We start from the raw sequence: 27,907 nt of genomic DNA, 5'->3' as shown, positions 1-27,907 counted from the left end.
TCGAGCCACAGAGAAGGTTATTGGTTGAAAGAGCAGCCAATGAAATTGCCTGTTACTAGTCTGTGCGCTTCGGTGCAGGGCGAGCGCTTTAGGCCCTGAAGCCGGACACGTTCTGCTGGTTGTACCAGGATGAGTTCAATCGGCACCGGGGTGAGTTTGTTGTTTCTCGGTGTGGTAGTGTAGTTAAAGGATTATCGTTGAGAAGGGAACGCGACAGACCGCTTAGCGTGTGTCAGTTCAGGGTGCATCGGGACTGCTTTCGACCAAGTGGGCCGCTTCCAGTTTTTCCCACGCTAGTTTCTGGGCCCGCGTGTGCGGTGACGGTGCCCTGAAGCTTTTAAGCTCAGGTGTAGCGGGCCGGGCGGCGCAGCAGTAAAATGCGGAGCCGCGTTGGATGCTGAGTCACTTTCTTTAGCCTCTCAGGGAAACCGAAAGTGAAAATTCGTGGGATCTGAAATGTGTAAAGGGTTTGGGTGTCAGCCCCTCATGAGAACCACTGAGGCAAGGAGGCATGAGATTCCAGGGTCTGGGACGCAGCTTCCCCTGGACGGGCCCATGCAGTTGGTGGGATGCTGCTGACTCACGGGGCCTTCTCCATCTTCCCTCCGGTGTAGTGATCGACCGCTGGAAACCAGGTCGGGACAGAACTAGCAAGAAATCTGGTCTGAGAAGTGAAATCTGAAGAATCCTTTCTGTCTGTCCTTTGTCCTAGCTTTCCCTGTACAAATTACTTAACAGCACAGTACCGTAAACATTGAAATGACTAGCTAGGGACCTGGCCGCTTCCAACTTTTTAATAGGCAAGACTGTTGAGGATTTTGAAGTTGGGCTTAACTTGTTCGGCATATTACTTTATTAAGTGTACTGCATATGTATAGTTTTTTGCTTACGCCTTTTATGTATTTCTCCATATAGGAAGTACAGCCTTGTTTAGAAATACATAAATTGTTTGCATTAAGGCATTGAGTAATGTGTTTCTTAGTTCATCTCTGTCTACAGGTCACCAGATTTTGATACTCAGCATTAAGTTCAAATACTGGCTTTCTGAGTTTGATAATAGGCAACTTAGGTTTGTAATGGTTTAGTTCATTAGGTATGTGATGCAAAAGTTATGTCATTTTTTAGAAATAGCTACTCGGTAATGCATATTGTAGCAATTTGACTTTGCAATTGCATTAATGTTACCTTGGACTAACTGTTTCATACTTGATAATATAACCAAGTGAGATATTTTAGTACCACGATGGTAGAGTTAAGGACCTTCATTTAACACAATAGGAAACAGAGGAACTTGTGTTGAGGACTTACTTCCTTTCTTCGCTTCTCCCAGGAAGTCCAGATGAGGATACCTGTCTACTGGACATTTCTCTCCACTTGATTGTTTTATTTTATTTTTATTTTTCTCTCCTAGGCGTTTTAACAACATGTCCAAAGTAGAACTCTGGGTTTTCTTTTCCCCTTGCCGTTTAGTATCTTCTTCAGTGAATGGTCCAGGTCTAGTTGCTCAAATGAAAATAATCTGATTCACCTTTAATTTCTTTTATTTACTTTACTCCTAGAGCCAGTTCATTAGCAGGTTTTCTTGGGGGGTGTGTGTGTGTGTGAGGGTCTCTGTTCTCAAAAGATACTGCCTTCCATTTCTTTTTCTCTAGTTGATGCACCACTTTTGAAATACCAATCTCTGCTTCCACTCTTGTTCCCTCTGCAATTCATTTTTCAGATAATGTTTATTTATTTATTTATTGTGCCAGAGGTAGAGAGAGACAGAGAGGGACAGATAGGGACAGTTAGAAAGGGAGAGAGATGAGAAGCATCAATTCGTTGCGGCACCTTACCTGTTCATTGCTGCTTTCCCATATGTACCTGACCGGGCAGGGGTGGGGGGAGCTCTAGCAGACTAAGTGACCCCTTGCTCAAGCCAGCCTTGGGATCAAGCTGGTCAGCCTTGCTCAAAGCAGATGAGCCTGCGCTCCAGCAGGCGACCTCAGGGTCTCGAACCTGGGTCCTCCGTTTCTCAGTCCGACGCTCTATCCATTGGGCCACTGCCTGGTCAGGCTGTTTTTTTTTTTTAAGAAAATAGATCGTATCATCCTCCTGTTCAAATTCCAATGACTTCCTGTTGCATTTAGAATACTATATAAACTTCCTACTTTGGCCTAGAAGACTCAACATAGTTTGGCCCTTACATGTCTCTAATACAGTTAGTTCTCTGTCTACCACTTAACAGTGCTCAAGACACAGTGACCTTATTTCTTTTCCTTGATTGAGCTGGGCTTATTTCTACCATAAGGTCTATGCCAAATGCCAGGATGGCTCCTCCATATCCTAAATGGCTAGCTGCTCCTTATTTAGATCTGACACAGTCATATCCTAATATCCTAAATAACATAACTGCCCTAGCAAGGCCTATCCTGATCAGGTAGTCTGGAGTTGCTTTTCTGATTATCACTTCAACCTGTTTTATTTTCATTATAGCCCTTTTCCTGGGTTACTGCCATATCTCCAGCACCTAGATTTGTGCCTAGTCTGATTTGAAATAAAAGAATTCAAGAATCAGTATACTTTGTATTCCATTATAGTGGCTACCATGCTTATTAATGTTTGAAAGCTAAATGATTTGTCCAAGGTCCTTCAGTTAGTGCCACAGCTCTGAATTAGAATGTACTGACTCCATACAATAGTGATATCTTTAAAAATATAAGCTTTGTGTTTTGTGTGAAAAAGTTGACTTTATTTGGGACATGTGTCTATTGTGTGTGTTTTTGTTTTGTTTTGTTTTGTTTTAAAGAGGAGGGGAGATAGTGAGACAGACTCCTACGAGTGCCCTGACTGGGATCCACCTGGCAACCCATCTGGGGCCAATGCTTGAATCAACTGAGCTATCCTCAGTGCCTGAGGCTGATGCTTGGACCAACCAAGCCGTCTTCAGCATCAGGGTCCAACACTTGAATCAATCAAGCCACTGGCTGTGGGAGGAGAAGAGGGAGAGAAGGGGGAGTAGAGGGGGAAAAGAAGCAGATGGTCGCTTTCGTGTTTGCCCTCACCTGGAATCGAAACCTGGAATTTACAATGGGTGGATGCTCTATCCACTGATCTATTACCTTTTTTTTTTTTTTCAGAGACAGAGAGAGTCAGAGAGAGGGATAGACAGGGACAGACAGACAGGAACGGGGAGAGATGAGAAGCATCAATCATTTTCTTGTTGCGACACCTTAGTTGTTCACTGATTGCTTACTCATATGTGCCTTGACCACGGGCCTTCAGCAGACCAAGTGACCCCTTGCTCGAGCCAGTGACCTTGGGTCCAAGCTGGTGAGCCTTTTGCTCAAGCCAGATGGGCCCACGCTCAAGCTGGCAATCTCGGGGTCTTGAACCTGGGTCTTCCACATCCCAGTCCGACGCTCTATCCACTGCGCCACCGCCACCAGCTGGTCAGGCAAGGTTTATTGCTTTTTAATAGCAAAAATCCAAAGTGTATAACTTTTTCCTTAGCTATTGTTGCTGTTTTGACATACTAAAGGAAAGTGTTGAGATTTAACACACATCTTTGATGTATGAACCATTTAGCAAACATAATTGTAAGGCTATTACTGCCAAAGATACATCGTTATAGGCTTATTGTTGCCTTTTTCCTCCTAGTATGACCTGTCAGCCTCTACATTCTCTCCTGATGGAAGAGTTTTTCAAGTTGAATATGCTATGAAGGCTGTGGAAAATAGTAGGTAAGAAACATTGTTTTACTGGAAATTAGCATGTTTTAACCCGTTATTAAGTATCTCCTTTTCTATATTTTTTATAGTTATCCTTTGTTGTATTACTTTAGTACAAAATATTAAGTGCCCTAAAATAATCTTAATTTTTTAGTCATTTCCTGATTTCTTTTTAGGCCAGATCTTTTCATGAGCCCCAGTCCTCCATTTCCAGTTGATTCTAGTATTACTCACTTGGACATTTTACCATGTCTCAAATGTGGTGGATAAAACCGTATTCATTATTATCTTTGCTAGCCTATTTTCTTTTAAAACTCTTGGTTCGTTTTGTTTTGGCCATTAGGTTTGTAACTTTTATTTCTTTGTGTTTTAAATGTCCTATGTAGTTAGTCAGATATTTAACATTTTTTAAAAATTGATTTTTGAGAGAGAGGAGTGGGAGAAACAGAGGGAAACATGGATGTGTTGTTCTACTTATTTATGCATTCATTGGTTGATTTTGTGTGTGTGTGTGTGTGTGTGTGTGTGTGTGTGTGGCAGAGACAGAGTCAGAGAGAAGGACAGACAGACAGGAAGGGAGAAAGATGAGAAACATCAATTCTTTGTTGTGGTTCCTTAGTTGTCCATTGGTTGATTTCTCATATGTACCTTGACCGAGGGACTACAGCAGACCGAGTGGCCCCTTGCTCGAGCCAGCGACCTTGGGCTCAAGCTGGTGAGCCTTGCTCAAACCTGATGAGCCCGTGCTCAAGCTGGCGACCTCAGGGTCTCAAACCAGGTCCTCCACGTTACAGTCCGAAGCTCTATCCACTGCGCCACTGCCTTGTTAGGCACTTCATTGGTTGATTCTTATATGTGCCTTGACTGGGGATCAAACCCACAACTTTGGTATAAGGTCATGCTCTATAACCAGCTTTGCTATATCCAGCAAGGACCTTTCTGCAGGGATCTGAAAGTAATTCTTTCCTTCTGCTGCTTCCACACTCCAGAAAGGATCACTAAGATATTTTCCTTTTGGACTTCCTTCCTTCACTCTGTTTTTTTGTTTGTTTGTTTAGAATAATGCACTAAGATGATTCCTTGGCACTGCTATACAACTTTAAATTATTAGGTGACAAATTTTATGAAGAAATTTTTTATCAGATATAATTACATGATCTTCTATTTTTTAATCTAAAGCAGCTTTGGGATGAATTAAAGGACTTTTTAAAAAAATATCTTGTTGGCTCAGCGGTAGAGCGTCAGCCTAGCGTGCGGAGGACCCGGGTTCGATTCCCAGCCAGGGCACACAGGAGAAGTGCCCATTTGCTTCTCCACCCCTCCGCCACACTTTCCTCTCTGTCTCTCTCTTCCCCTCCCGCAGCCAAGGCTCCATTGGAGCAAAGATGGCCCGGGCGCTGGGGATGGCTCTGTGGCCTCTGCCTCAGGCGCTAGAGTGGCTTTGGTCGCAACATGGCGACGCCCAGGATGGGCAGAGCATCGCCCCCTGGTGGGCAGAGCGTCGCCCACCGGGCGAGCCGGGTGGATCCCGGTCGGGCGCATGTGGGAGTCTGTCTGACTGTCTCTCCCTGTTTCCAGCTTCAGAAAAATGAAAAAAACAAAAAAAAAACCCAATATCTTTTGCTTTTTTTTTTTATTCAGTGAGACATGGGGAGGCAGAGAGACTTCTGCATGTACCCAGATGGGCATCTACCCAGCAATCCCTAGGGGGCGATACTCCATTGGTCAGCGACCAAGCTCTTCCTAGCTTCTGAGGCAGAGGCCATGGAGCAATCCTCTGTGCCCAGGGCCAGTTCACTCCAGTGGAGCCATGGCTGCAGGAAAGAGAGAAAGAAGCGAAGCAAGTGGGAGAAACAGATGGGTGCTTCTCCTGTGTGCCCTGACCCTCGCTGGGAATTGATCCCCAGACTTACACATGCTGGGTTGATGCTCTACCACTGAGTCAACCAGCAGGGTCCCGGAGAATTTCTTTTATAACATCTCAGATATCAAAGAATATTTTTCAGGTCTACTAAATAAATGATGTCTTTGAGCTCAGTTTTGTTTTGTTTTCTTCACAATAATGAAAGCTTTTAGAGTAGAGGCAGAGTGGGGAAATGATGTTTTTAGAATTTTAGAAAAGTCCACATGTAAATACTGAGTTGTTCAAATTTTTGCTAGTACCTTTAATTTACGGTTATGAAAGTTTCATGAGGGTGGAGACTGATTTGTCCGTGCCTGTGCTAGCAACTAGCAAGTCCTCAGTAGTTATTGAATGAATAAATAGATGGTCATTTATTGTGCCATCCTCTGAGTTGTAAAAAGAACAAGGTATGAATTTGTAACTGGTTATGAAATAGTTATAAATTTTTTAGCAAAATACAGTTTAAGTACTGTTGCAGGATTTGAAACAAAGCTAGTTTTTTTGTGTGTTTAGATACTGCTTTATTAGACACTGATATTTACAACCTATCAGTATGTGATAAAATAATAGAAGTAAGGCTGTTAAGAATTTTAGGTTAAATGTATTTGTCATTGTATACAAAGCCTGATAGAGTTCAGAAGAGAATCAAATTCAAGAAAAAAATTGACACATTTTCTTCCCGTTGCTAAAGGAAGATAGGCTCTTAGACCAGGAATCTAGAGAAAGACTTGAGGTAGTGATTTTTTTTTTTCCCTCCTGTGCATTTAAAAAAAAATGTATTGGTTGATTTTAGAGGGGTGGTGGTGACAGAAGCATTGATTTGCTGTTCCACTTACTTGTGCACTCATTGGTTGATTTCTTGTCTGTGCCCTGACCAGGGATTGAACCTACAATCTTGGCACATCTGGATGACACTAACCAACTAAGCTGTTCCGCCAGGGCTTCTCTGTATTCTTGTACTTTCTTTAGTGTAAAAATCTGATACAGGAAGTACTGTCTAAGAAAACCTGGAAGTACATTTTGAAACCACTGTAACCCAGAAAATTCTGTCTATAGGTAGTGAGGATCTATGTATCTTAGGAATTTGTTTTCTATTAAGTATTTGTAAATATGGTTTAAAACAGTTTCATTGAAGCAGAATTAGAATTTTAAAAATCAAAACATTAAAATGTAGTGTATTATTTTATTCATAAAGAAAAAGATGCAAAGAGTATGCCAGGTAGTGATGCAGTGGAAAGAGCATAGACCTGTGGCACCGAGGACCCAGGTTCAAAACCCCAACGTTGCTGCCTTGAGATTGGGCTCATCTGGCTTGAGTGCAGAATCATAGACATGACGCCATGGTCGCTGGCTTGAAGCCCAAATTTCCTGGATAGAGCAAGGGGTCACAGGCTCAGCTAGAGTCCCCTGGACAGGGCACTGAGGAGAAAGCAATCAGTGAACAACTAAGTGCCACAACTATGAGTTGATGCTTCTCATCTCACTCCCTTCCTGTTTGTCTGTTCTGACTCTCTGTCTCCCTCCCTCTCTCTCTCGCTTGCTAAAAAAAAAGAAAAAAGAAAAAGTACTAAGAAAGTTCCTCTTAAAGGAATGTATGTAGTCTGGTATGATAGAATATTGGATGAGGATCACAAGATGTGAATTGTCCTCCTAACTGCTACTTAATAGTGGTATGGTATTATATAGGGTTCCTCTATTCAGTCCTCTGAATGTTACCTTTTGTTTGTAGATTTGGGGTATAGAAATCTACCCTGACTACTTCACATATTTTACAATAGGAATGAAATATATATAAAAAAACATTAGGAAAAAATTTTAAGTGCCGTATGGGCATAAAAGTGGAAATTAGAAAAAAGTTAGATTGTATATTAATTTCCTTAAGAGTCTATCATTTAAACCAGTAGTTAGAAAACATTTAATCATTCAGTTAAATAATATGACTTAAGAATATAGTCTTGCATTGAACAATCAACGTTTTAAAGAAAGAAATTTAATATTGGAAATTTAAAAGGCAAATATTTTTGCCTGATCAGGCAGTAGTGCTGTGGATAGAACATCGGACTGGGACACAGAGGACCCAGGTTTGAGGTCCCAAGGTCGCCAGCTTGAGCATGGGCTCATCTAGCTTGAGCACAGGGTCGCTGACTTGAGCATGGGATCATAGACATGACCCCAAGGTCACTGGCTTGAGCAAGCAGTCGCTTGCTCTGCTGTAGCCCTCTGGTCAAGGCATATATGAGAACACAATCAATGAACAACTAAGGTGCTGCAATGAAGAATTGATGTTTCTCATCTCTCTCCCTGTCTGTCCCTACCTGTCCCTCTCTCTTTTTCTCTGTCTCTGTCAAATAAATACATAAATAACATAAAAGCCAAATTTTTTTGAATACTTATTAATTATATGAACTACAAAAACAAATAATAACATGTAAGTTAATACTTGTATTACAATATGTATGCCGTTATCATAATTTTATTTATTTTCTTTGTATTTTTCTGAAGTGAGAAGCAGGGAGGCAGAGAGACAGACTCCCACATGTGCCCAACCGGGATCCACCTGGCATGCCCACCAGGGGGCGATGCTCTGCCCATCTGGGGCTTGCTCCTTTGCAGCCAGAGCCATTCTAGCGCCTGAGGCGGAGGCCATGGAGCCTTTCTCAGCACCCAGGCCAACTTTGCTCCAGTAGAGCCTTGGCTGCGGGAGGGGAAGAGAGAGATAGAGAGGAAAGAGAGGGGTAGGGGTGGAGAAGCAGATGGGCACTTCTCTTGTGTGCCCTGGCCGGGAATTGAACCCAGGACTCCCGCACGCCAGGCTGACGCTCTATCACTAAGCCAACTGGCCAGGGCTGGTGATCATAATTTTATTAAGGTATGCCCCTAGAAGGTAATATGCAAAAGATTAAATTGTAATCTTCCCCTTTAGCCTCACTAAGGATTCAGTCAGGATATGAAAGGAAGATTGTGAGATAAGGACTCGATTGTGTTTTTGATGGTTGGTTTTTTTTTTAGTGAGAGAGTCAGAGAGAGGGGCAGATAGGGACAGACAGGAAGGGAGAGAGATGAGAAGCATTAATTCTTTGTTGTGGCACTTTATTTTTTTATTGGCTGCTTTCTCATTTGTGTCTTGACAGAGACAGTGGGGTGGGAGGAGCTCCAGCTGAGCCAGTGACCTTAGACTTCAGGCCAGCGACCTATGGGCTCAAGCCAGCAACCATGGGGTCATGTCTATGATCCCACGCTCAAGCCTGCAACCTCAGGGTTTTGACTCTGGGTCCTCTCCATCCCAGGCCAATGCTCTACCTACTGTGCCACTGCTTGGTCAGTAACTCGATTCTTTAGAACAAAAATGTACACAAAATTTTGGTGTCAGGACCCTTTATATTTGTTTAAAAAAAAAAAAAAGGAAAGAAACAGGACCTCAGAGCATTTTTTATGTAGGCTATTGTTTCTGTCAGTATTTACTGTGTCCCCAGAGAGATTTTTTTTTTTTTTTTTGTATTTTTTTGAAGTTGGAAATGGGGAGGCAGTCAGACAGACTCCCGCATGCACCAGACCGGGGTCCACCCAGCACGCCCATCAGGGGGCAGTGCTCTGCCCATCTGGGGCGTTGCTCTGTTGCAACCAGAGCCATTCTAGTGCCTGAGACAGAGGCCACAGAGCCATCCTCAGCGCCCAGGCAAACTTTGCTCCAGTGGAGCCTTGGCTGCCGGAGGGGAAGAGAGAGACAGAGAGGAAGGAGAGGGGGAGGGGTGGAGAAGCAGATGGGTGCTTCTCCTGTGTGCCCTGGCCAGGAATCGAACCCAGGACTCCTGCACGCCAGGCTAACACTCTACCACTGAGCCAACCGGCCAGGGCTTCCCCAGAGAGATTTTATTTATTTTTTTGTATTTTTCTGAAGCTGGAAAAGGGGAGAGACAGTCAGACAGACTCCCGCATGCGCCCGACCGGGATCCACCCGGCACGCCCACCAGGGGCGATGCTCTGCTGCAACCAGAGCCACTCTAGCACCTGGGGTAGAGGCCAAGGAGCCATCCCCAGCGCCCGGGCCATCTTTGCTCCAATGGAGCCTTGGCTCCGGGAGGGGAAGAGAGAGACAGAGAGGAAGGAGGGGGGGTGGAGAAGCAAATGGTGCTTCTCCTATGTGCCCTGGCCGGGAATCAAACCCAGGTCCCCCACACACCAGGCCGACGCTCTACCGCTGAGCCAACCGGCCAGGGCCAGAGAGATTTTATATAGGCTATTGGTCCTATTAATATTTATCATGTTAGGTTTTAAAACAAAATTAAAAATATTCATTTAAAATAACAATAAACATTTTAAATAAAAAATAACTTCCAAAATGTAAAAAAAAATGTTTAGTGAAAGAGTGGTATTGTTTTTTATTTTTATAAATCTAAGTAGTTAATTGAAGCTTAATAGAAGACATTCTCATATCTGTTTCTGCTTCAGTATGTTGCTACTTTTATTGAAGCATGTGAAGCAAATCAGGCTTCATACAGGTATGTAGTTGGAAGAGTGAGGAGTATTTTACTAATCATTTCAGATAATTATAGATGTTCAATAATACTACACCAAAACTAGACAAGTGGTAATTTCTTCTTTTTTTTTCTTTCTATTTTTATGAAGTGAGAAACGGGAGTCAGAGAAACAGACTCCCACCTGTGCCCTACCAGGATCCACCTAGTATGCCCACTAGGGGGGATGCTTGGCCCATCTGAGGCGTTGCTCCATTGGCAACCAGAGCCATTCTAGCACCTGAGGTGGAGGCCATGGAGCCATCCTCAGTGCCTGGGCCAACTTTGCTCCCATGAAGCCTTGTCTGCAGGAGGGGAAGAGAGAGAGAGAGAGGAAGGAGAGGGGAAAGGTTGGAGAAGCAGATGGGCACTTATCCTGTGTGACCTGGCCGGAAATTGAACTGGGGACATCCACACACCAGGCCAACACTCTACCACTGAGCCAACCGACCAGGGCCCAAGTGGTAATTTCTTAAAGGTATTTTTTGCAGTGTGGTTTGTAAGAACTTAGTAATTAGCTCAGTCAGTTACAGCATCATTTGTAACACCAGTGTTGTGGGTTTGATTCCCACTCAGGGCACAGAAGGGATAGCAACCAATGAATGCACACCTAAGTGGAACAAATGATGCTTCTCTTACTCTCCCTTCCTCTTTCTGTCTCCAAAACCAATCAGTAAATTAAAAAAAATAAACTTAAGAAAACAACAGCTTAAGAGTAGCCCTGGCTGGTTAGGTCAGTTGTATGGACCATCATCCCCATATGAAAGGGTTGCAGGTCTGATGCTTGGTCAGGGCACATAGAAGAATCAGCCAATGAATGTATAAATGAGTAGAACAAATCGATGTTTCCCTCTCTCTCCCTCACCTTTTCTCCTTTTCTCTCTAAAATAAGTAAGTAAATAAACTTACTGTACTTGGAAATTAAAATCTGTTGGGTTGTCTTGCACTTTGGATATTTTACCCCTGTATGATTTGTAACATAATGGTCATTTGGAAAATACTGGTTCACTGAGTTACAACAAATCTTCCAAATTTGACATATTTTGTTATAATATCAGTCTTATCATAAGAGTATGTAACTGTTGGGAAATACAGGCTCACAGGGGTGAATGTGTTTTCTAAAAACTTGAATTTTATCACTGACAAAATACAGTCAGTTGTTTTCCTTTAAGTGACAGGCTCACTTGTTATTTTAGGGGGAAAAAATCTGTTATTTACCTAAGTGTAAATAACCATAGTTTGTCTGATGTTTACTGAAAGGAAGAACAGGTGATACATGAGAAAATGCACAAGTCAAAACAGTTTACCAGTTTGTTCCTTTAGGCAACCATCTTATTTTGATACACAGCAGAAGTACTTGTAGTACCTTCCATTTCAGTATAATGAAAAGATGGTACTGAAGGGTTGTCTTAAAAAATTAATTACTGCTTTATCAAAGACATTCTTATACTAATAATAATTTCTTTAAAACTGTGAGAGCCTAGCAGTGAAGCATAAAATGAGTAATTTGTTTATTACCATTTGTTGTTGTTGCCTTGATTTGTGATAATGTGCCAGTGGTTTTATCCGCTCGTGCTTCTGTATCATTAGTGCAAACATCCACACTGTAGAAAAGGTAGTATGGTGTCTTTGTATTTTTATGAAAATAATTTTGAACTCACAGACCCCTTTGAAAAGGGTCTCAGGAATTCCCAGACCACACTTTTGAGAACTTTTAGTTTAGAATAAAGAATGTTTTAGATTCTGAACAGTGAGGAAGATGATAAGTAAGAAAGGCTACCTGAGACTAAAAAGTTTAAGTTCAAGTAAATCTGCCAAAGTTTGTAGAAATTTAATTATGTAGTGGTGAGGAGGAAGTATATCCTAGCACCCAGGGTAACTTCAGTGAAGATATAACAGCAAAAATGAACATAAGATGTTTGAGGGATGACAGTGAGGTTGAATTCAGTAGAGCACTGGATTATACTAGGAAATATTCAGTGACAAAATGAGTTGACTTTGGGTGATGGGCACACAGCACAGTGAACAGTTCAAATGCCATGAAGATGTTCACCTGAAACCTGTGTACTCTTAAGGATCAGTGTCACCCCATTACATTTAATTTCTAGGTTAAAAAAAAGAAATTGAATAAGCTATTTGGGCTTTGCAGATTCTCAGTATATTTGAAAGGTGGGCCAAGGAGTTCAAACTTGAAAAGGAAGCCATTGAAGATACCTGAATTATGGGGGAAGGAGTGTCTGAAATTCCTTACCATATGTGTATGTGGCTCTCTTCATTTTTCGGATTGTTTTGAATCAGAATCCCTTTTATTAAAAGGATTAGAATAACATAATTAATACAGTGTTTCCGTAACATAATTAATACAGTGTTTCCGTAAAGTCACCAGTCACAGGAAAGCAGCAAAAGGCGAAAGAAATGTGAGATCTGCACCAAATAAAAGGAAAACTCTCCCAGTTTCATACCTATTCAGTGCAGTTCGATGTGGGCTCATGCACAAAATTTTTAGGGCTCCTTAGGTAGCTATCCCGTATAGCCTCTACAGACTCATCACTGACTGATGGCCTACCAGAACGGGGTTTCTCCACCAAACTACCGGTTTCCTTCAACTGCTTTTCCCACCGAGTAATGCTATTCCTATGTGGTGGCGCTTTGTTATAAATGCGCCGATATTCACGTTGCACTTTGGACACGGATTCTAATTTAGCGAGCCACAGAACACATTGAACTTTCCTCTGTACTGTCCACATCTCGACTGGCATGGCCATGGGCTGCTCCGCTGTGTACACAGTGTTACGTCATCATCTGCGCATGTGCACATGCTGCCACATCATCCTACAGAAACTGGATGGGTTTTCCTTTTATTTGGTGCAGATTTCACATTTCTATCGTCTTTTGTTGCTTTCCTGTGACTGGTCAAAAGTGCACCATGGGCCCTGGCCGGTTGGCTCAGCGGTAGAGCGTTGGCCTGGTATGCGGGGGACCCGGGTTCGATTACCGGCCAGGGCACACAGGAGAAGCGCCCATTTGCTTCTCAATCCCCCCCCCTCCTTCCTCTCTGTCTCTCTCTTCCCCTCCCGCAGCCAAGGCTCCATTGGAGCAAAGATGGCCCGGGCGCTGGGGATGGCTCCTTGGCCCTTGGCCTCTGCCCCAGGCGCTAGAATGGCTCTGGTCGCGGCAGAGCGACGCCCCGGAGGGGCAGAGCATCGCCCCCTGGTGGGCAGAGCGTCGCCCCTGGTGGGCGTGCGGGGTGGATCCCGGTCGGGCGCATGCGGGAGTCTGACTGTCTCTCCCCGTTTCCAGCTTCAGGAAAAAAAAAAAAAAAAAAAAGTGCACCATGACTTTACAGACACACTGTATATTTCATATTAAAATGGCAACATATATAAATTCTTCACATTTTACTCAAGAGATTACTTTAAGATTTATTTTGTTTTAAACAGTTGTACAGAACATTTTATTTTACATACTTGTAAGCGATATATGGTTAGTGCAGAAAAAAGCAAATGAACAAAAGACAGAAAAGAATCTCTCTATTCAAATTAGTCACTATTGGCCCTGGCCAATTGCTTAGTGGAAAGAGTGTCAGCCCAACGTATGGATATCCTGTGTTCAATTCCCAGTGAGGGCACACATGAGAAGTAACTATCTGCTTCTTCCCTTTCTCTCCCTCTTCCTTTTCTTTCTCTTTTCCTTTTCATTCCCTCTTCCCTTCCTTTCCCTCTTCCCTTGCTGCAGCCAGTGGCTTGACTGGTTCGAGTGTGACCCTAGGCACTGAAAGCAGCTCTGTTGGCATGCATCAGCCTCAGGCACTACAAATAGCTCGGTATTCTAGTATTGGCAAAAGAGTTGCCCGGTCTGGGCGCATGCAGGAGTCTGTCTCACAATCTCCCTTCCTCTCACCTAAAAAAAAAAATTATTCACTGTTTAACTTTTTAGCTTATGTATAGCCTGTGTTTTCTATGCATGTGACATATTTAATGGACATGAATTTAGTCAACTTTGGTTATAATGTGGATAGCATATGCCAGACACTGCCATTTTGTACATGTTTTGTTGGCAACTTTTTTCACTTAAATGTATTAATCATCTTTTTATGTCATAATATGATAGATTTTTTTGGTCACATGATACTCATATATATGGATATAATTTACTATACTTTAGATCAGGGGTCCCCAAACTTTTTACACAGGGGGCCAGTTCACTGTCCCTCAGACTGTTGGAGGGCCGCCACATACAGTGCTCCTCTCACTGACCACCAATGAAAGAGGTGCCCCTTTTGGAAATGCGGCAGGGGGCCGGATAAATGGCCTGAGGGGGCTGCATGTGGCCCGCGGGCCGTAGTTTGGGGATGCCTGCTTTAGATAGTCTCCCCTTTCTAGTTTTCAAATGTTTTTGAAGAACTGACATGCTTTGAAAAACTGTATGTTACCTATTTTTGTTTTAAGTTTATGAAGTTTATTTTCATTAAAAAAATTATTTTCTTCCGCTTGTTTCAGTACAGCTATTGGAATCAGATGTAAAGATGGCGTTGTCTTTGGGGTAGAAAAATTAGTCCTTTCTAAACTTTATGAAGAAGGTTCCAACAAACGACTTTTTAATGTTGATCGGCATGTTGGAATGGTAAGGTCACATTTAAAAATGTTCCTTTTTGCTTTGTTCCAAGTTTTTGTAAAATAACTGATTGGATTAAAATAAAATGATTATAAGAACCCATCTATTACTTTAGCATTGAGGCAGAAACAGATTAGAGAGCATCCAGAGAAGTAGTCACAGATAGTTACTGGTTTATGAACAGTTCACTATCTGAAAGAAAGGTAGCATTCTCGTAACTTGATTGGAAATAGATATGAAAAACTATTCCCTTAAAAGGAGGAGGGGAGAGGGGTGAGAAGTATATATAGAAAAGAGATCTTGGCATTGACCTGGAACACTGAGGTTGCCGGTTTGAAACCCTGGCTTCCCTGGTCAAGGCACATAGGAGTTGGTGCTTCCTGCCTCCCCCCCTCCCAATCTTCTCTCAAATGAATAAATAAAATCTTTAAAGAAAAATTTTTTAAATGGAAATGTTTTTGTTTTGTTTTTTTACAGAGACAGTCAGAGAGAGGGATAGATAGGGACAGACAGGAATGGAGAGAGATGAGAAGCATCAATCATTAGTTTTTCGTTGTGACACCTTAGTTGTTCATTGATTGCCCTCTCATATGTGCCTTGACCATGGGGCTACATCAGACTGAGTAACCCCTTGCTCAAGCCAGGGACCTTGGGTCCAAGCTGGTGAACCTTGGTCAAACCAAATGAGCCCATGCTCAAACTGGCGACCTCGGGGTCTCGAACCTGGGTCTTCCGCATCCCAGTCCAACGCTCTATCCACTGTGCCACTGCCTGGTCAGGCAGAAATGTTAGTTTTTAAAGAAAGAAAAAGATCTTGGCAGCATAGTTCACCACTGAAGGTACATTCTTGAGAGGCAAATAATCTTGAGCTTTTTGTATCCCTTGTGGGGATCACTGTCATACTGAAGATGTTATCAGATAGTGAATACCTTTATAGTAAGGTGCAGCATCAGGAAAGGCAGTTTAATGAAAGGAAAAGTGAACACATCCTTTTTTAATAGTTTCATCCACATCACTGTATTTATTTCACACAGCTGGTATCTTTTGAAAAAATATTTTTTAATTTTAGAAAAAGAGAGAAACACCGAATTGTTGTTCCACCTGTTTATGCATTCATTGGTTTATTCTTGTTTGTGCCCTGACCTGGGATCAAAACTGCAACCGTGGCTTATTGGGACAATGCTCTAACCAACTGAGCCACCCAGCCAGGGTTGCAGCTGGCATCTTGACTACTTTGCACAATTGCAAGGCAAGTCATAAATACATTATTGGTGTATACAGGAGGTCCTTGGGTAATGACACAGTTCTGTTCCCATGACAGTGATGTAACTTGAATTTTGATGTAAGTGAAAACACACCCTCGCCTAACACGAACAGAACACTTGTGCTTTTTAACAGTCCAGAATGGCGCAGGTAGGCATACTGGGGGCCGCCAACTCCCTTACTCGTGCTGCATTACTGTGTAATCTTCTGCTGCATGCAACCAAACCAGTTCGCCAACATAGTCTGTAAGTACAACACTTAACAGCGTAAGCCAAAACAACTCATGTCTCAATTTTTTAAAGTTTTTATGGAAGTGAGCATTGTAAACATAAAGTGTCATATGTCTAGACTGTTGTAACCTGAGGACCCCCTGTACTAAAGTCATCCTATAGGGATGTCAGACTTCCTTGAGTAAGAACAACCTAAAAAGGTAAAAAAAAAAGGATTCTAACCCTGCTTACTGAAAAGGCTAGGAAGAGAACACCTGTATGCTAGGTACTATGTTACAGGATATTTACATAAATTACCTCATTTAATCCTGACAACCCTGTGAAAGTAATCCCATTTTTACAGATGAAAAACAGGCCTCTACAGCTGGTCAAGATAAAAGTTGGGATTCAGAATTTGGGTTTTCATGGCCTACATCAGTGGATGGATGAAAATTGTAAACCCAATGATTATTCACTGTATAATCTTCATACAACATCAGGGTGGTTAACTCTTTTGTGGACTGGCACAAAATTTCTGGCAGGCCAGCATTTGAAAAAGACTGGCCTACATGTTACTCTATAACTCATTCTACAGAGATCCTATAGAATATACTCTGCTGTTAGCTTTGGTATTTCTAAATGAGAGGTGTTCCACACAAACACTTTAAAAAGGACTGGAAAATATAACTGTAAACTGTAAAGCTACAGATAAAATTTTCTTGCCTCTTCAGTGATTATCTTTTCTGGACATACTTTCTCTCCTCAACAAATTATTGCCAGAGAGACAGATTTTTTTTTTTTACAGAGACAGATAGGAGCAGACAGGCAGGAACAAAGAGAGATGAGCAGCATCAATCATCAGTTTTTCGTTGCGACACCTTAGTTCATTGATTGCTTTCTCATATGTGCCTTGACCGTGGGCCTTCAGCAGACCGAGTAACCCCTTGCTCAAGCCAGCGACCTTGGGTCCAAGCTGGTGAGCTTTGCTCAAACTGGATGAGCCCGCTCTCAAACTGGCAACCTCAGGGTCTTGAACCTGGGTCCTCCACATCCTAGTCCGACACTCTATCCACTGCGCCACTGCCCAGTCAGGTGAGACAGATTTTTTGTTTTTTTTTGTATTTTTCTGAAGCTGGAAACGGGGAGAGACAGACAGACTCCCGCATGCGCCTGACCGGGACCCACCTGGCACACCCACCAGGGGCGACACTCTGCCCACCAGGGGGCGATGCTCTGCCGTGACCAGAGCCACTCTAGCGCTTGGGGCAGAGGCCAAGGAGCCATCCCCAGTGCCCGGGCCATCTTTGCTCCAATGGAGCCTTGGCTGTGGGAGGGGAAGAGAGAGACAGAGAGGAAGGAGGGGGGGGGATGGAGAAGCAAATGGGCGCTTCTCTATGTGCCCTGGCCGGTAATCGAACCCGGGTCCCCCGCATGCCAGGCCGATGCTCTACCGCTGAGCCACCCGGCCAGGGCCGAGACAGATGTTTTGATGAAACCTGCCACATTGCCACCTAGCTGATGATAGTAAGGGAACTAGTGAATTATGCCTTCTTTCACTTAATAAAAACACTTTAGTTAGGGGTATTTTGAAAAAATTATATGCTTATAGGCATTTCAGTGATGGAAAAATTGTCCTAGAATTTTCAAATTTTTATCACTTATTATTTAAAGGCAGGAATTCCTTATAGCCAGAAATTGGCAAAATATTGGACGCTGAAGACCATTGGTAACAATGAAGGCTTTATATATTGTTTCCCTAAGTGTCATCTTCAAATGATTTGAGAATTATTAAGACTTCACAGTAAGCTTTCTCCAAAGCAATAGATGGTTTAAATGGTGAAATTTACTGGCCAGATAAGCTTGGGAAAAATCACTCTAAACACTAGTTTCTTTACTACAGTGGTAATAGTACCTATCTCATAGTGTTGTTGCCAAGTTTAAAAATATTTATGGAAAATGCTTATTAGCATGTAATGAATGCTCAATGTATGTTAAGAATTTTCATCATTGTGACTATTAGTAGGTAGCAGTAGATGAAATGCTATTAAAAATTGCTATCACTTCTAAATTCTGCAAATCTTCTACACAAGCAGTTCCCAGACTTTCTTAGGTTCCTAGTACCAGTGTTTCAGTAATTTTTTTCATGGCTCCTCTAGGCCTAAAACACCCAGTGGTTATATTTATTTTGTATTTAGGTCTGAACAACTTAGTGTTTATGTTCTAAAAACGTAGTAGCTGTAAAAAACAAACCATAGAATGAAATTTTTTTTTTTTTTTTTTGGAACTGCACAACTTCTTAAACTTTAGAATCAGATTATATGCTGCCCCCTTCATTTCCTGTTCCACATTGATTTTGCACAGTACTTAATGTCCCACAACTACAGTACCCTAATGGTTTAGTAACTGCATTTGTAAGCCACTAATCTTGGAAGATAAGCCGTTTGTCTTGGTTTGGCATTGCAGTTTATTAATCAGCAGGCTAAAAACCGAAATTTGTGCTTGTACATTTAGGCCATAACTTTTAATAACTTTCTGAACATACAAAGAAAAGATCAGCCTGATCAGGCAGTGGCGCAGTGGATAGAGCATTGGACTGGAACGTGGAGGACCCAGATTCGAAATCCCAAGGTTTCCGGATTGAGTGCAGGCCCAATAGCTTGAGTGCAGGTTCGCTTGCTTGAGCAAGGGGTCACTCGGTCTGCTGTAGCCCCCCGGTCAAGGCACAAATGAGAAAATAAACAATGAACAACTAAGGAGACTAAGGAGCTGCAATGAAGAATTGATGCTTCTCATCTCTCCCCCTTCCTGTCTGTCTCTATTTGTCCTTTTCTCTGTCTCTGTCACACACACAAAAAGAAAACATCAGTCCTTACCAAGAGTGGTATGTGGAAAGATATGGAGGATTTATTATAGAAATATTCCTTTTGAATGTGATCATTAGACAAAGCAATGAAGTCACACTTGGTAAATGTTTTAAATTGTAATCCCATATCCAAGCATCAAAATACCAGAATGTTTTATGAAAACCTTTAAGCCAAAAAGCTTATTTTTAATGGCAATGCTTGTTAAATTTTTAAAAGCCTGGTGATACATACTTTCCTAGATTTATGATAGGTATAGCTATTAAGTTGGTACTTGTTTTCTTTCAGGCAGTAGCAGGTTTGTTGGCAGATGCTCGTTCTTTAGCAGACATTGCAAGAGAAGAAGCTTCCAACTTTAGATCTAACTTTGGCTATGACATTCCACTAAAAGTAAGTTGATAACATGTTGAGGAGGCTTTTGAAAAATACTGTAAGTTTATTAATAAGCTCTTGTTTCCCTCCGCTCCCCCAGCACCTTGCAGACAGAGTGGCCATGTATGTACATGCATATACCCTCTACAGTGCTGTCAGACCTTTTGGCTGCAGGTATGAAATTTTCTGAGATATTCATTCAGATGTGTACTATAAGTATCTCTTTCCCAGCATTTTAGTCTTTACACCCTTAAAAATATGCACTGTCACTTAGTATTAGGACAGTGATTAAATACAAGTGTACATAAAAGTTTGAATAGTGAAAAACGCTATACATACTTGAACTGGTAATAAAACATACAAGTCATACTAATGACTTTAATTTGAAAATAAATTCTCTGGAGGAAGGTGTTCTGGTTTGAAGGTATCAAGTTGCAGTTGTGAGATGTAATATACAGCCTGATGACCATTGTTAACACGGCTACAAGGTACCGAGGAAAGTTAAGAGAGTATATCCTGAGTTCTCGTCACAAAGAGAACATTTTTTCCTTTATCATACTTAGATGATGAATGTTACCTAAACTGACTGTGGTAATCATCTCACAATGTATGAAATCAAACCATCACACTGTACACCTGCCACTTTGATACACAGTGACTTATGTCAATTATTTTTTTCATAAACAATATTTCTTTGATGTTAGACTGACATTCTCAGGAAACGGCAAACTGATATTCCATGTTGTCATTATTAGGTAGCCAACCACGCTGTAACTGTTTTCACTAACTTCCATCTGTACACTTCAAGCACTCAGGTTAAATGCTCTTAAATGGTAAATTTTTAGCAGTCCATAATGAATACATACAAAATTATGTTTCAGATTCCTGTTAATCTCAGTTTCTTATTGTTAAGTGTAATGTTGGTATTTTTATTTGTGGGGAAAGTGGGGCTTCAATTGTATAAAGATGTAGAATACATGTAAATATTCAAATATGGCTTCTCAGGCATCTGTCATGAATCCAGATTTCCTGCAATAAGACATATTTAGTTTATAAATTTTTAAAAATAAGTCAGTTATGTTTGATCAAAATAAACATTTACTAATATCTGAGTGCCTGCCACTGTTAAAATGTTGTAGAAAGGATATTAGCTGTAATCCTACCTTTGAGTTATTTATAATTAATACATTTAAATAACTAAGGAGGATAGATATTATGGAAAACCTGAGTGGTGTTCTGGCAATAGGTTAGACATCTGGGTATTTTTTTTAATATTAGTTCTTAAGGTTCTCACCTAATGACATTATGAAACATTTTGCTTTTAGACTTTCATTTTTAACTTTTCAACTAAGCTCTGAATCCATCAGTTCTGTTTATCAGTGAGAATAGTGAACAGAACTTTCCCAGTAAACACTGTACATACACTATGAGTTAGTCATGGATGGGGGGCACAAAGAGAAGTAACTCACCATTGAGTATAGTGGGGCACCATTTAAGGAATGGCTTTTTCTTTGGAGAGTTGGTAAGGAAAGAAGGATATCTGATACAGGGGGATTGATAAGGGTATTTCAAGCAAAAGTACTGGTATGAAACTACATAGGCATTTCAGCTAATGTGGAGGTAGTCAAGAATACTTGGTGTGTATGTTGTATAGATTTATATGATATTAAAGATGTTGGAAGGCCAGATCATACAGAGGTCTGGTCCATACTAAGAAAACACTGAATGGTTTTAAAGTAGTGACAATCAGTTATATTCTCTGAAAGGGAAGTCTCAAAGCCATGTGGAAGATGGAAGGGAATGATGGTAGAAGTGGGAATTGGACTGGTGGCTATTACAGTAGTCTGTACATGAAATATGATATGTAGTAAGGTGAAGCTAGTTTCTTTTCTATTTCTAAGGGAAAATAAATCAGATTTTCAGAAAACCAGTAATTTATGTGATTGTTTAATGATTTGTTGAGCCCATAAAAATATATTGAACCAGTTTGGATTACTATTGAAAAATAACTGGAGGAAAATGGGGGAATAGCCAAAAAGGAATGAAGGGTGGAACAGTTTGAGGTAACTTCAGGGTACTCACATCAGCAATTTTGTCATCCTGTCTTTTTTCATATTTTTTACCAGTTGGGACCTCTTAGTAGCTTTCCATCTAACATTACTCCTTTGTGTTCACTGCTGTACCTCCCAGGAAAGTTTCCTGAGAAAGTTCAGTACTTAAAGCCACAGGGATTTTGAAGTTTCAAGAACTACCTTTATCAAAGTGTGTAATGAGTTATATGTATATAAGTAGTTTATATTAAATTTCGCTTTTATCACTTTAAAAAATACTTTTATGATATTAAGAACTATGGCTTAAAAGACTAATTTACTTTTACGCAGTTTCATGTTAGGGTCATACAGTGTGAATGACGGTGCACAACTCTACATGATTGACCCGTCGGGTGTTTCATATGTGAGTAATTTTGAACCATATGGAATTCTACTTTTAGTTTAATGGTATCTTTTTAGCAGTGAAATAATGTATTTCAACTAAATGAAGTTTCTTTAAAATTCATTCAAGGAAAGTAACATTTTATTATTATTAACAATCTATAGATAAAGGCAGAGGAAAGCTGTGCTTTTGGAAATGCTGTTTATAAAAATTTTATAGTGAACAAAAAATTTTTAATTTATTACTATTTAGCAGTGTCTTAAAACTGTATATATTTTCCCTTTTAAAATAAATGGGATTTCTTGGACATATCTTTAATTACCTTTACTGTCTTCTGATATTTATATGGTTTTTACTAACTTAATGAAGATTTTATAATTTGTCATTATACAGAAGTATAAATGGACATTCTTTAATTTAAAAATTAACCTTTAGAGTATATAACTCAGGATTTCAGAAATAACTTCATTTTCATTGTTACAAATGCTATTTTTTTCATTCCTACTCTCAAAAATGTCTCTAGTTCATGAAGTGTATACATAATAATATAGTTTGTTTTTCTTTGGATCTACCTTTATTAAAAATCTAGGCTATTCTAGAATTGTTTGTTGTAGAATTAAGTTTGATATTTTAATTTTTTTGAGCCCCTTGATTTTCATTAGAATGTGTTGTATTATTCTTCCATACTTGCTTTTCAAAGTCACTTAATATCCTTTACGGTAGTTGTCAATGATTTATGATTGTAAGTTAATTGAGTTTTTTTTTTGTGTGTGTATACTTTTTAAATAGGGTTATTGGGGCTGTGCTATTGGCAAAGCGAGGCAGGCTGCAAAGACAGAAATAGAAAAGCTCCAGGTAATACATAGTTAATGCTTGAATTTTTGCTATGACAGTATTCTAATGTAATGAAGTTTTATCTCATCAAACTAAATCGTTTTTGACCAAGGATGTACCGTGTTGCTGTTTTGAGCAGAGCTTATTGAAGTTGCTAAGTGGCTAAATAGGAAAGCTGATAACATACTATTTGTAGAATTGTCATGGATCCCTTTATGATTCTGATGTCTGCCTATTTTAAACACAGTTTATCATACAATTTCACAATCCTTCCAGCCCATTCATAGAACCTGTTGAGCCTTAGGTTAAGAACTTCGGTGTTTTATTCTATCATTTATTTCTTCTCTGGAGCACTTTTGTCTGTGGAAATCTTACATAGAGTCTGGCTGCCCCAGTGCTTCTCTTCCCTTAGTTCCTACCTGTGGAAGGTGTGAAACCCGGTCCTGTTCCAACTACCCACATTTTCTTCCAAGAGCCAGAAATTCATCTTTGGTATAAAAAAGCTTTCCTAAAAGTTTGCTGGTTTTCCTTTTAGGTAAATTGATCAACTTAATTTAAAACTGTGTCTACCAACTCTTTGTTGCTTATTAGAAACTTCCCTAAAAGGCAGACATGTGATTTATTGGTATTTTGGTAAATGAGTAAAAATATTTCATGTACTTTTAATATTAATGCTTCCCACTTTTGCCTTGTATATTTTGTCTTCCTCAAAATCAAAACAAATCCAACTGTGTTCTAAGAACCCATTTAAATCTTGGTTCTTCATAGCATTCCCCAACATTTGCATTTTTGTCTAATAGTTCTACAAGGGACAATTTATCTTACTCATTCCTGTGTTTCTTGTATGTTGTTGGTATTCAGTTTGTTTCTATTATCCCAAACTGCCTATAAAGAAAAAACAATTCTCCAATCTTTTTTTTTTTTAACTTTTCCATTGAGAGAGAGAGAAGCATCAACTCTTCAACCCACTTAATTATTCATTGATTGCTTCTACTTGCCCTGACGGGGGATCCAACCCACAATCTTGGCGCATACAAGATGACACTTTATGTAAGAGCCACCGGCCAGGGTTTTTTCAGTCTTTTAAACATCAGGGTCTGCTGGTAACTAGACAAATAGAAAGGTCTGGATTTTTATAAATTTTAATACCACAAAATTAGTACCAGCCAGAATTAGGGTTATCCCAAATATCTGTTTCAGCATAATAATTTATAAGCATTAAGCTGAATCATGCAACTTTGGTTCTGGTCTTTTGGGATTTTAAGTTATTTTTCTTGGTTTTGTATCTGAGAACCTCAAGAAAGTTGGTTGTTGATGTAGGTTGTGAAAAAATCTGAAAATAGTGACACAGGTGGGAATCTCTGTTCTTTCTGACTCATAACTTAAACTTAATGAATATGTATTTTATTTTCTGTAGATGAAAGAAATGACCTGCTGTGATGTTGTTAAAGAAGTTGCAAAAATGTAAGATGTTTCCTTACTGTTGACAAAAATAGTTCATGCTTGTACATTAATTCAAAAAGGCTGTTTTGTTAACAGTGCATAATATTTATAAGGTGAATTTAATATTCAAAGGAGAATTAAAAGAAAGAGAAGATCCATATTTTAGTGGCAGTGAATGAAATGGGAAAAAAAGCTTTTGTCAAAATAAACTCATTAGGTGACAGAATTCAATGGGAGGAGGATATTGTGGAACTTCAGGGACTTCGATTCATAGTTCCCAACTTCCCAAATCTTCTCCCAACAATAGTCATCTTGACTTAAACTTGATTTTCATTTACAGCTAATTTTTTCTGTATGTGATCCGTGAAGTTTCTTTGGGAAAATGTTAATTTTCAAACTTCTTATAACAAGATGAAAGAGCAGTATTTAAAAACATTTAAAAACAATTTAAGGAAGCCTGAAGTGCTCTGAGGACGGCTCCATGGCCTTCGCCTCAGGAGCTAGAATGGCTTCCGCCTCAACAGAGCAACGGCCCAGATGGGCAGAGCATTGCCCCCTAGTGGGATGCGGGTGGATCCCAGTTGGGCACATGAGGGAGTCTGCCTTGCCTGCCTGCCTCACTTCTCACTTCAGAAAAATACCAAAAAAATAAAATAGTCTGAAGTGGTTTGTATTACAGATAGAGTAGAATGCTATGTAATAGTAAATAGCAACAACAAAGCCAGTAAACCTGAGTTGGCAGTGCTTCATACATTTTAGAGGAAGGAATGCAGGCATTTAGTATTCCCAAAAATTTAGTAAAATGCTGGTTTTGCTGTCAGTTTTTCAGATTTTAAAGTCATAAATAGAATTCACAGTCCTCTATTTCACATGAACAGTTTAGTCAGTCAGCTCTTTGTACAAACATCTCAGGTTTTACATCTAATAGTTTATGCAAAGAAAAAAGTCCTAGAGAGCTTTTATGTAATAAGTATACTAAATGGTACCCTTAATCTCATTTAAAATGATAGTTTTTATAAAGTATTTAAGTCTCAAAAGTACCTTAAAATTTTTAAAGTCCACCTCTCCTGCTACTCTCCTCACCCTCCCTTCTCCTTTTACTAGGCCCTTCCCCTTTCCAGTTGTTAAGAAGCAGAACCCACTTTAAGAAAAAATACTCCTCATAAATGGTACAATAATAGTTTAACATGATAAATGCAGTTTCCTTCACTGAGAAGTGCTCTGGAAACCCTCCTTACCAAACTTTTTATTTTTAGGTATAGCAGTAGACACTAATCAGGTTGATGTACGAAAGTCATTCCTTCATCGTTTAATAAAATGGAGCACTACATACATATCTTTTACTTAGTGTCAGAAAAGTTAAAATGATTTCTCATAGCAACGTGTTAGGAATGCCCTTCAAAAGTCAAATGTGTTAGATGGTGAAAAGGATGAAATAGGTAAGCTTTGCTCTGATATTTAAATTTTTGATACTTTTATATTACGTGACAGTCCCTCCCTCCTTGTTTTCTGCAGTTTGGCATGTATTGTAGTTTGAAGGCCAGGTTAAGGGAGTAATGAACAAGAGTTTAAAAAGATTTCAGGGCTGGCTTTAGCTCAGTGGTTCCTTCAGAGTCAAGTTCACTTGCTACAAAGATTTCTGCCCCCAAAGTTGCATAAGAGACCACTGATAGTTGCAAACTTACAAATTTGTTTATTTTAAAAATAATTAATGGAGAAGACAAATATCCTGAATAGGCACAGATCATTATAGCTATAGCCTTTTCTCATCTGTGTTCCTTATGAGGTATCTTTTTTTAGTGATGTCTCTAAAGCAGTGTTATCAAAATAAACAACGTGGGTTTTAAAGATATATTGAATCATTTATTTGTATGTTTATCAACCTTCATGTAATTTGTTACCTTTTCTAGTGTTCATAAATTATGTATGTGTTCATAAATATGAACTATGTATAATGTGTGTGCATGTATAAATTTATGCTTATACTAAGGATAGGTGTTCTCATTTGTGCTGAGTGGATACATGAACTACATTGTTTGAACATAACCAAATAATTGTTACAATTTTCCCTTTTCTGTTCTAGAATTTACATAGTACACGATGAAGTTAAGGATAAAGCTTTTGAACTGGAGCTCAGCTGGGTTGGTGAAAGTAAGTTACTTTTGTTAATTCATTTTCTCTCAAGTCATCTATACCAAACCTAATTTACCACTAATACCTTTTAAAATTTTTTCAATAATTCATTAATGACATACATACAGAAAAGTATACAAATAACAAATGGATTGATGAATTATTATGACATGGAGACAGTCATGTAACCACTGTTCTGGTCAACAAACAGACCTAAGTCCCCATGGCATCCCTTAGGTCTCCTTGAAATCAATCCTGAACCTACCCCAAAGAAACTACTATCCTAAATCCTAACACCAGTTTTACTTATGGTGAAATTTATATAAGTGTAATTATATAATACATATTTTTTGTACTTGGTTTCTTCAACATTATATGTAAATCATTTGGGTTGCTGTGTTTTTTTAAGTAGTAGTTGTTCACCTGCCTTGCTGTATAGTCTTATGTTGTCTAAATATACAATTTATTCATCTTCTGTTGCTGGACAATTGGGCTCTTCCCTTTTTTTCCCCCTTACTATAATGAACATTACAGCTGAGGACATCATGTACAATTATTTTGGCCCACTGATATAACGTTTCTGTTAGAAATATACATGAGTGAAATTGCTGGGTCATGAAATATGTGTGTTTCATTGGAGTATCACCAAAATGCACTCTGACTCAGAACAAAGAAAGCATGAACAAATTTAGCAGGTAGTCTCTGAAGGGCAAATTTTGCTTAATAATTGACTGAAGTTGCGAACAGTTGAACTTTTAGAAATTAGTTTTTCAGTTTTTTAAAAAAATATTACTGAGACATCAATTTTTTCTTTCTATGTTTTCCATAAGAGCTAAATTTGGGCCGATTTAATCTCTTATGTGGAGAAAACACAAAAATGCATTCAAAGCATCTGGTGTTACTCAGAATACAAACTAACATTAACCTTAAATGGACCATACCTGTGGATTAGGTAGATTGCATGGAATTGCAATTCACAATATAGTCCTTGTTATTAATTAAATATATGGCTTAATTTTTAGTAACTAAAGGAAGACATGAAATTGTTCCAAAAGATGTAAGGGAAGAGGCAGAGAAATATGCTAAGGTAAGTCACTGCATGAAAACTTCATGGAACTAAGTGTAGAATAATGTTATTTAAAACAAATGAGTTGAGCTGGATTAAGGATAGAAATTTTCTAGGTTATCCTCAATGGGGATAAGGTTGCCCTGGTTCCAAAAATATTTTGTATCTGTGAAAATGGCAAGGGATTTTTAAGATAAATTTAATGCTTGCATATTGTGAGTATTTTATCAAAAACAGTCGATTGTTACAAAGTATATTTAATTATCCTTTTCTTTACTTGGGTGCTTTCTTCTAAACTAGTTGTTCATTTTTCAGTTATAAAGAATTTTTAAAGTAAATGGCTAATCAGCTTCAGGTTGTAAAAACTGATCTTAGCACTATTTTTCTCTTAACAGGAATCTTTGAAGGAAGAAGATGAATCAGATGATGATAATATGTAACACTGACTTCATTTGTTTTAAATTTCTGCCCCATGTAACTATTTAGCCCCTTGGATTATTACATACCCAATTACCAATTTTCATTAAATTTTTGTCTTGTAATCATTGAAGT

The 27,907-nt window shown here is 39.5% G+C and overlaps 1 protein-coding gene across 2 annotated transcripts; it reads left to right on the top strand.

The window, feature by feature from the left end:
• Nucleotides 1-27,905, top strand: PSMA3 (proteasome 20S subunit alpha 3). 2 transcript variants are annotated; one of them, XM_066341780.1, is made up of 11 exons: nt 1-150; nt 3,640-3,722; nt 14,627-14,750; nt 19,363-19,464; nt 19,547-19,620; nt 21,828-21,900; nt 22,669-22,734; nt 24,131-24,177; nt 26,240-26,307; nt 27,312-27,376; nt 27,751-27,905. In XM_066341780.1, the coding sequence occupies exons 1-11, from the start codon at nt 130-132 to the stop codon at nt 27,793-27,795; spliced, it is 768 nt and encodes a 255-aa protein (XP_066197877.1). In that variant the 5' UTR covers nt 1-129; the 3' UTR covers nt 27,796-27,905. The 2 variants fall into 2 exon arrangements, with proteins under 2 accessions (XP_066197877.1, XP_066197878.1); XM_066341781.1 differs by lacking the exons at nt 1-150; nt 3,640-3,722 and adding an exon at nt 13,867-13,950.
• Nucleotides 27,906-27,907: the final 2 nt, after the last annotated feature.

The sequence above is a fragment of the Saccopteryx leptura genome, chromosome 6, assembly GCF_036850995.1.
Source record: "Saccopteryx leptura isolate mSacLep1 chromosome 6, mSacLep1_pri_phased_curated, whole genome shotgun sequence".
NCBI classification, from domain to species: Eukaryota; Metazoa; Chordata; class Mammalia; order Chiroptera; family Emballonuridae; genus Saccopteryx; species Saccopteryx leptura.
This window is presented reverse-complemented; position numbering and strand designations above follow the sequence as displayed.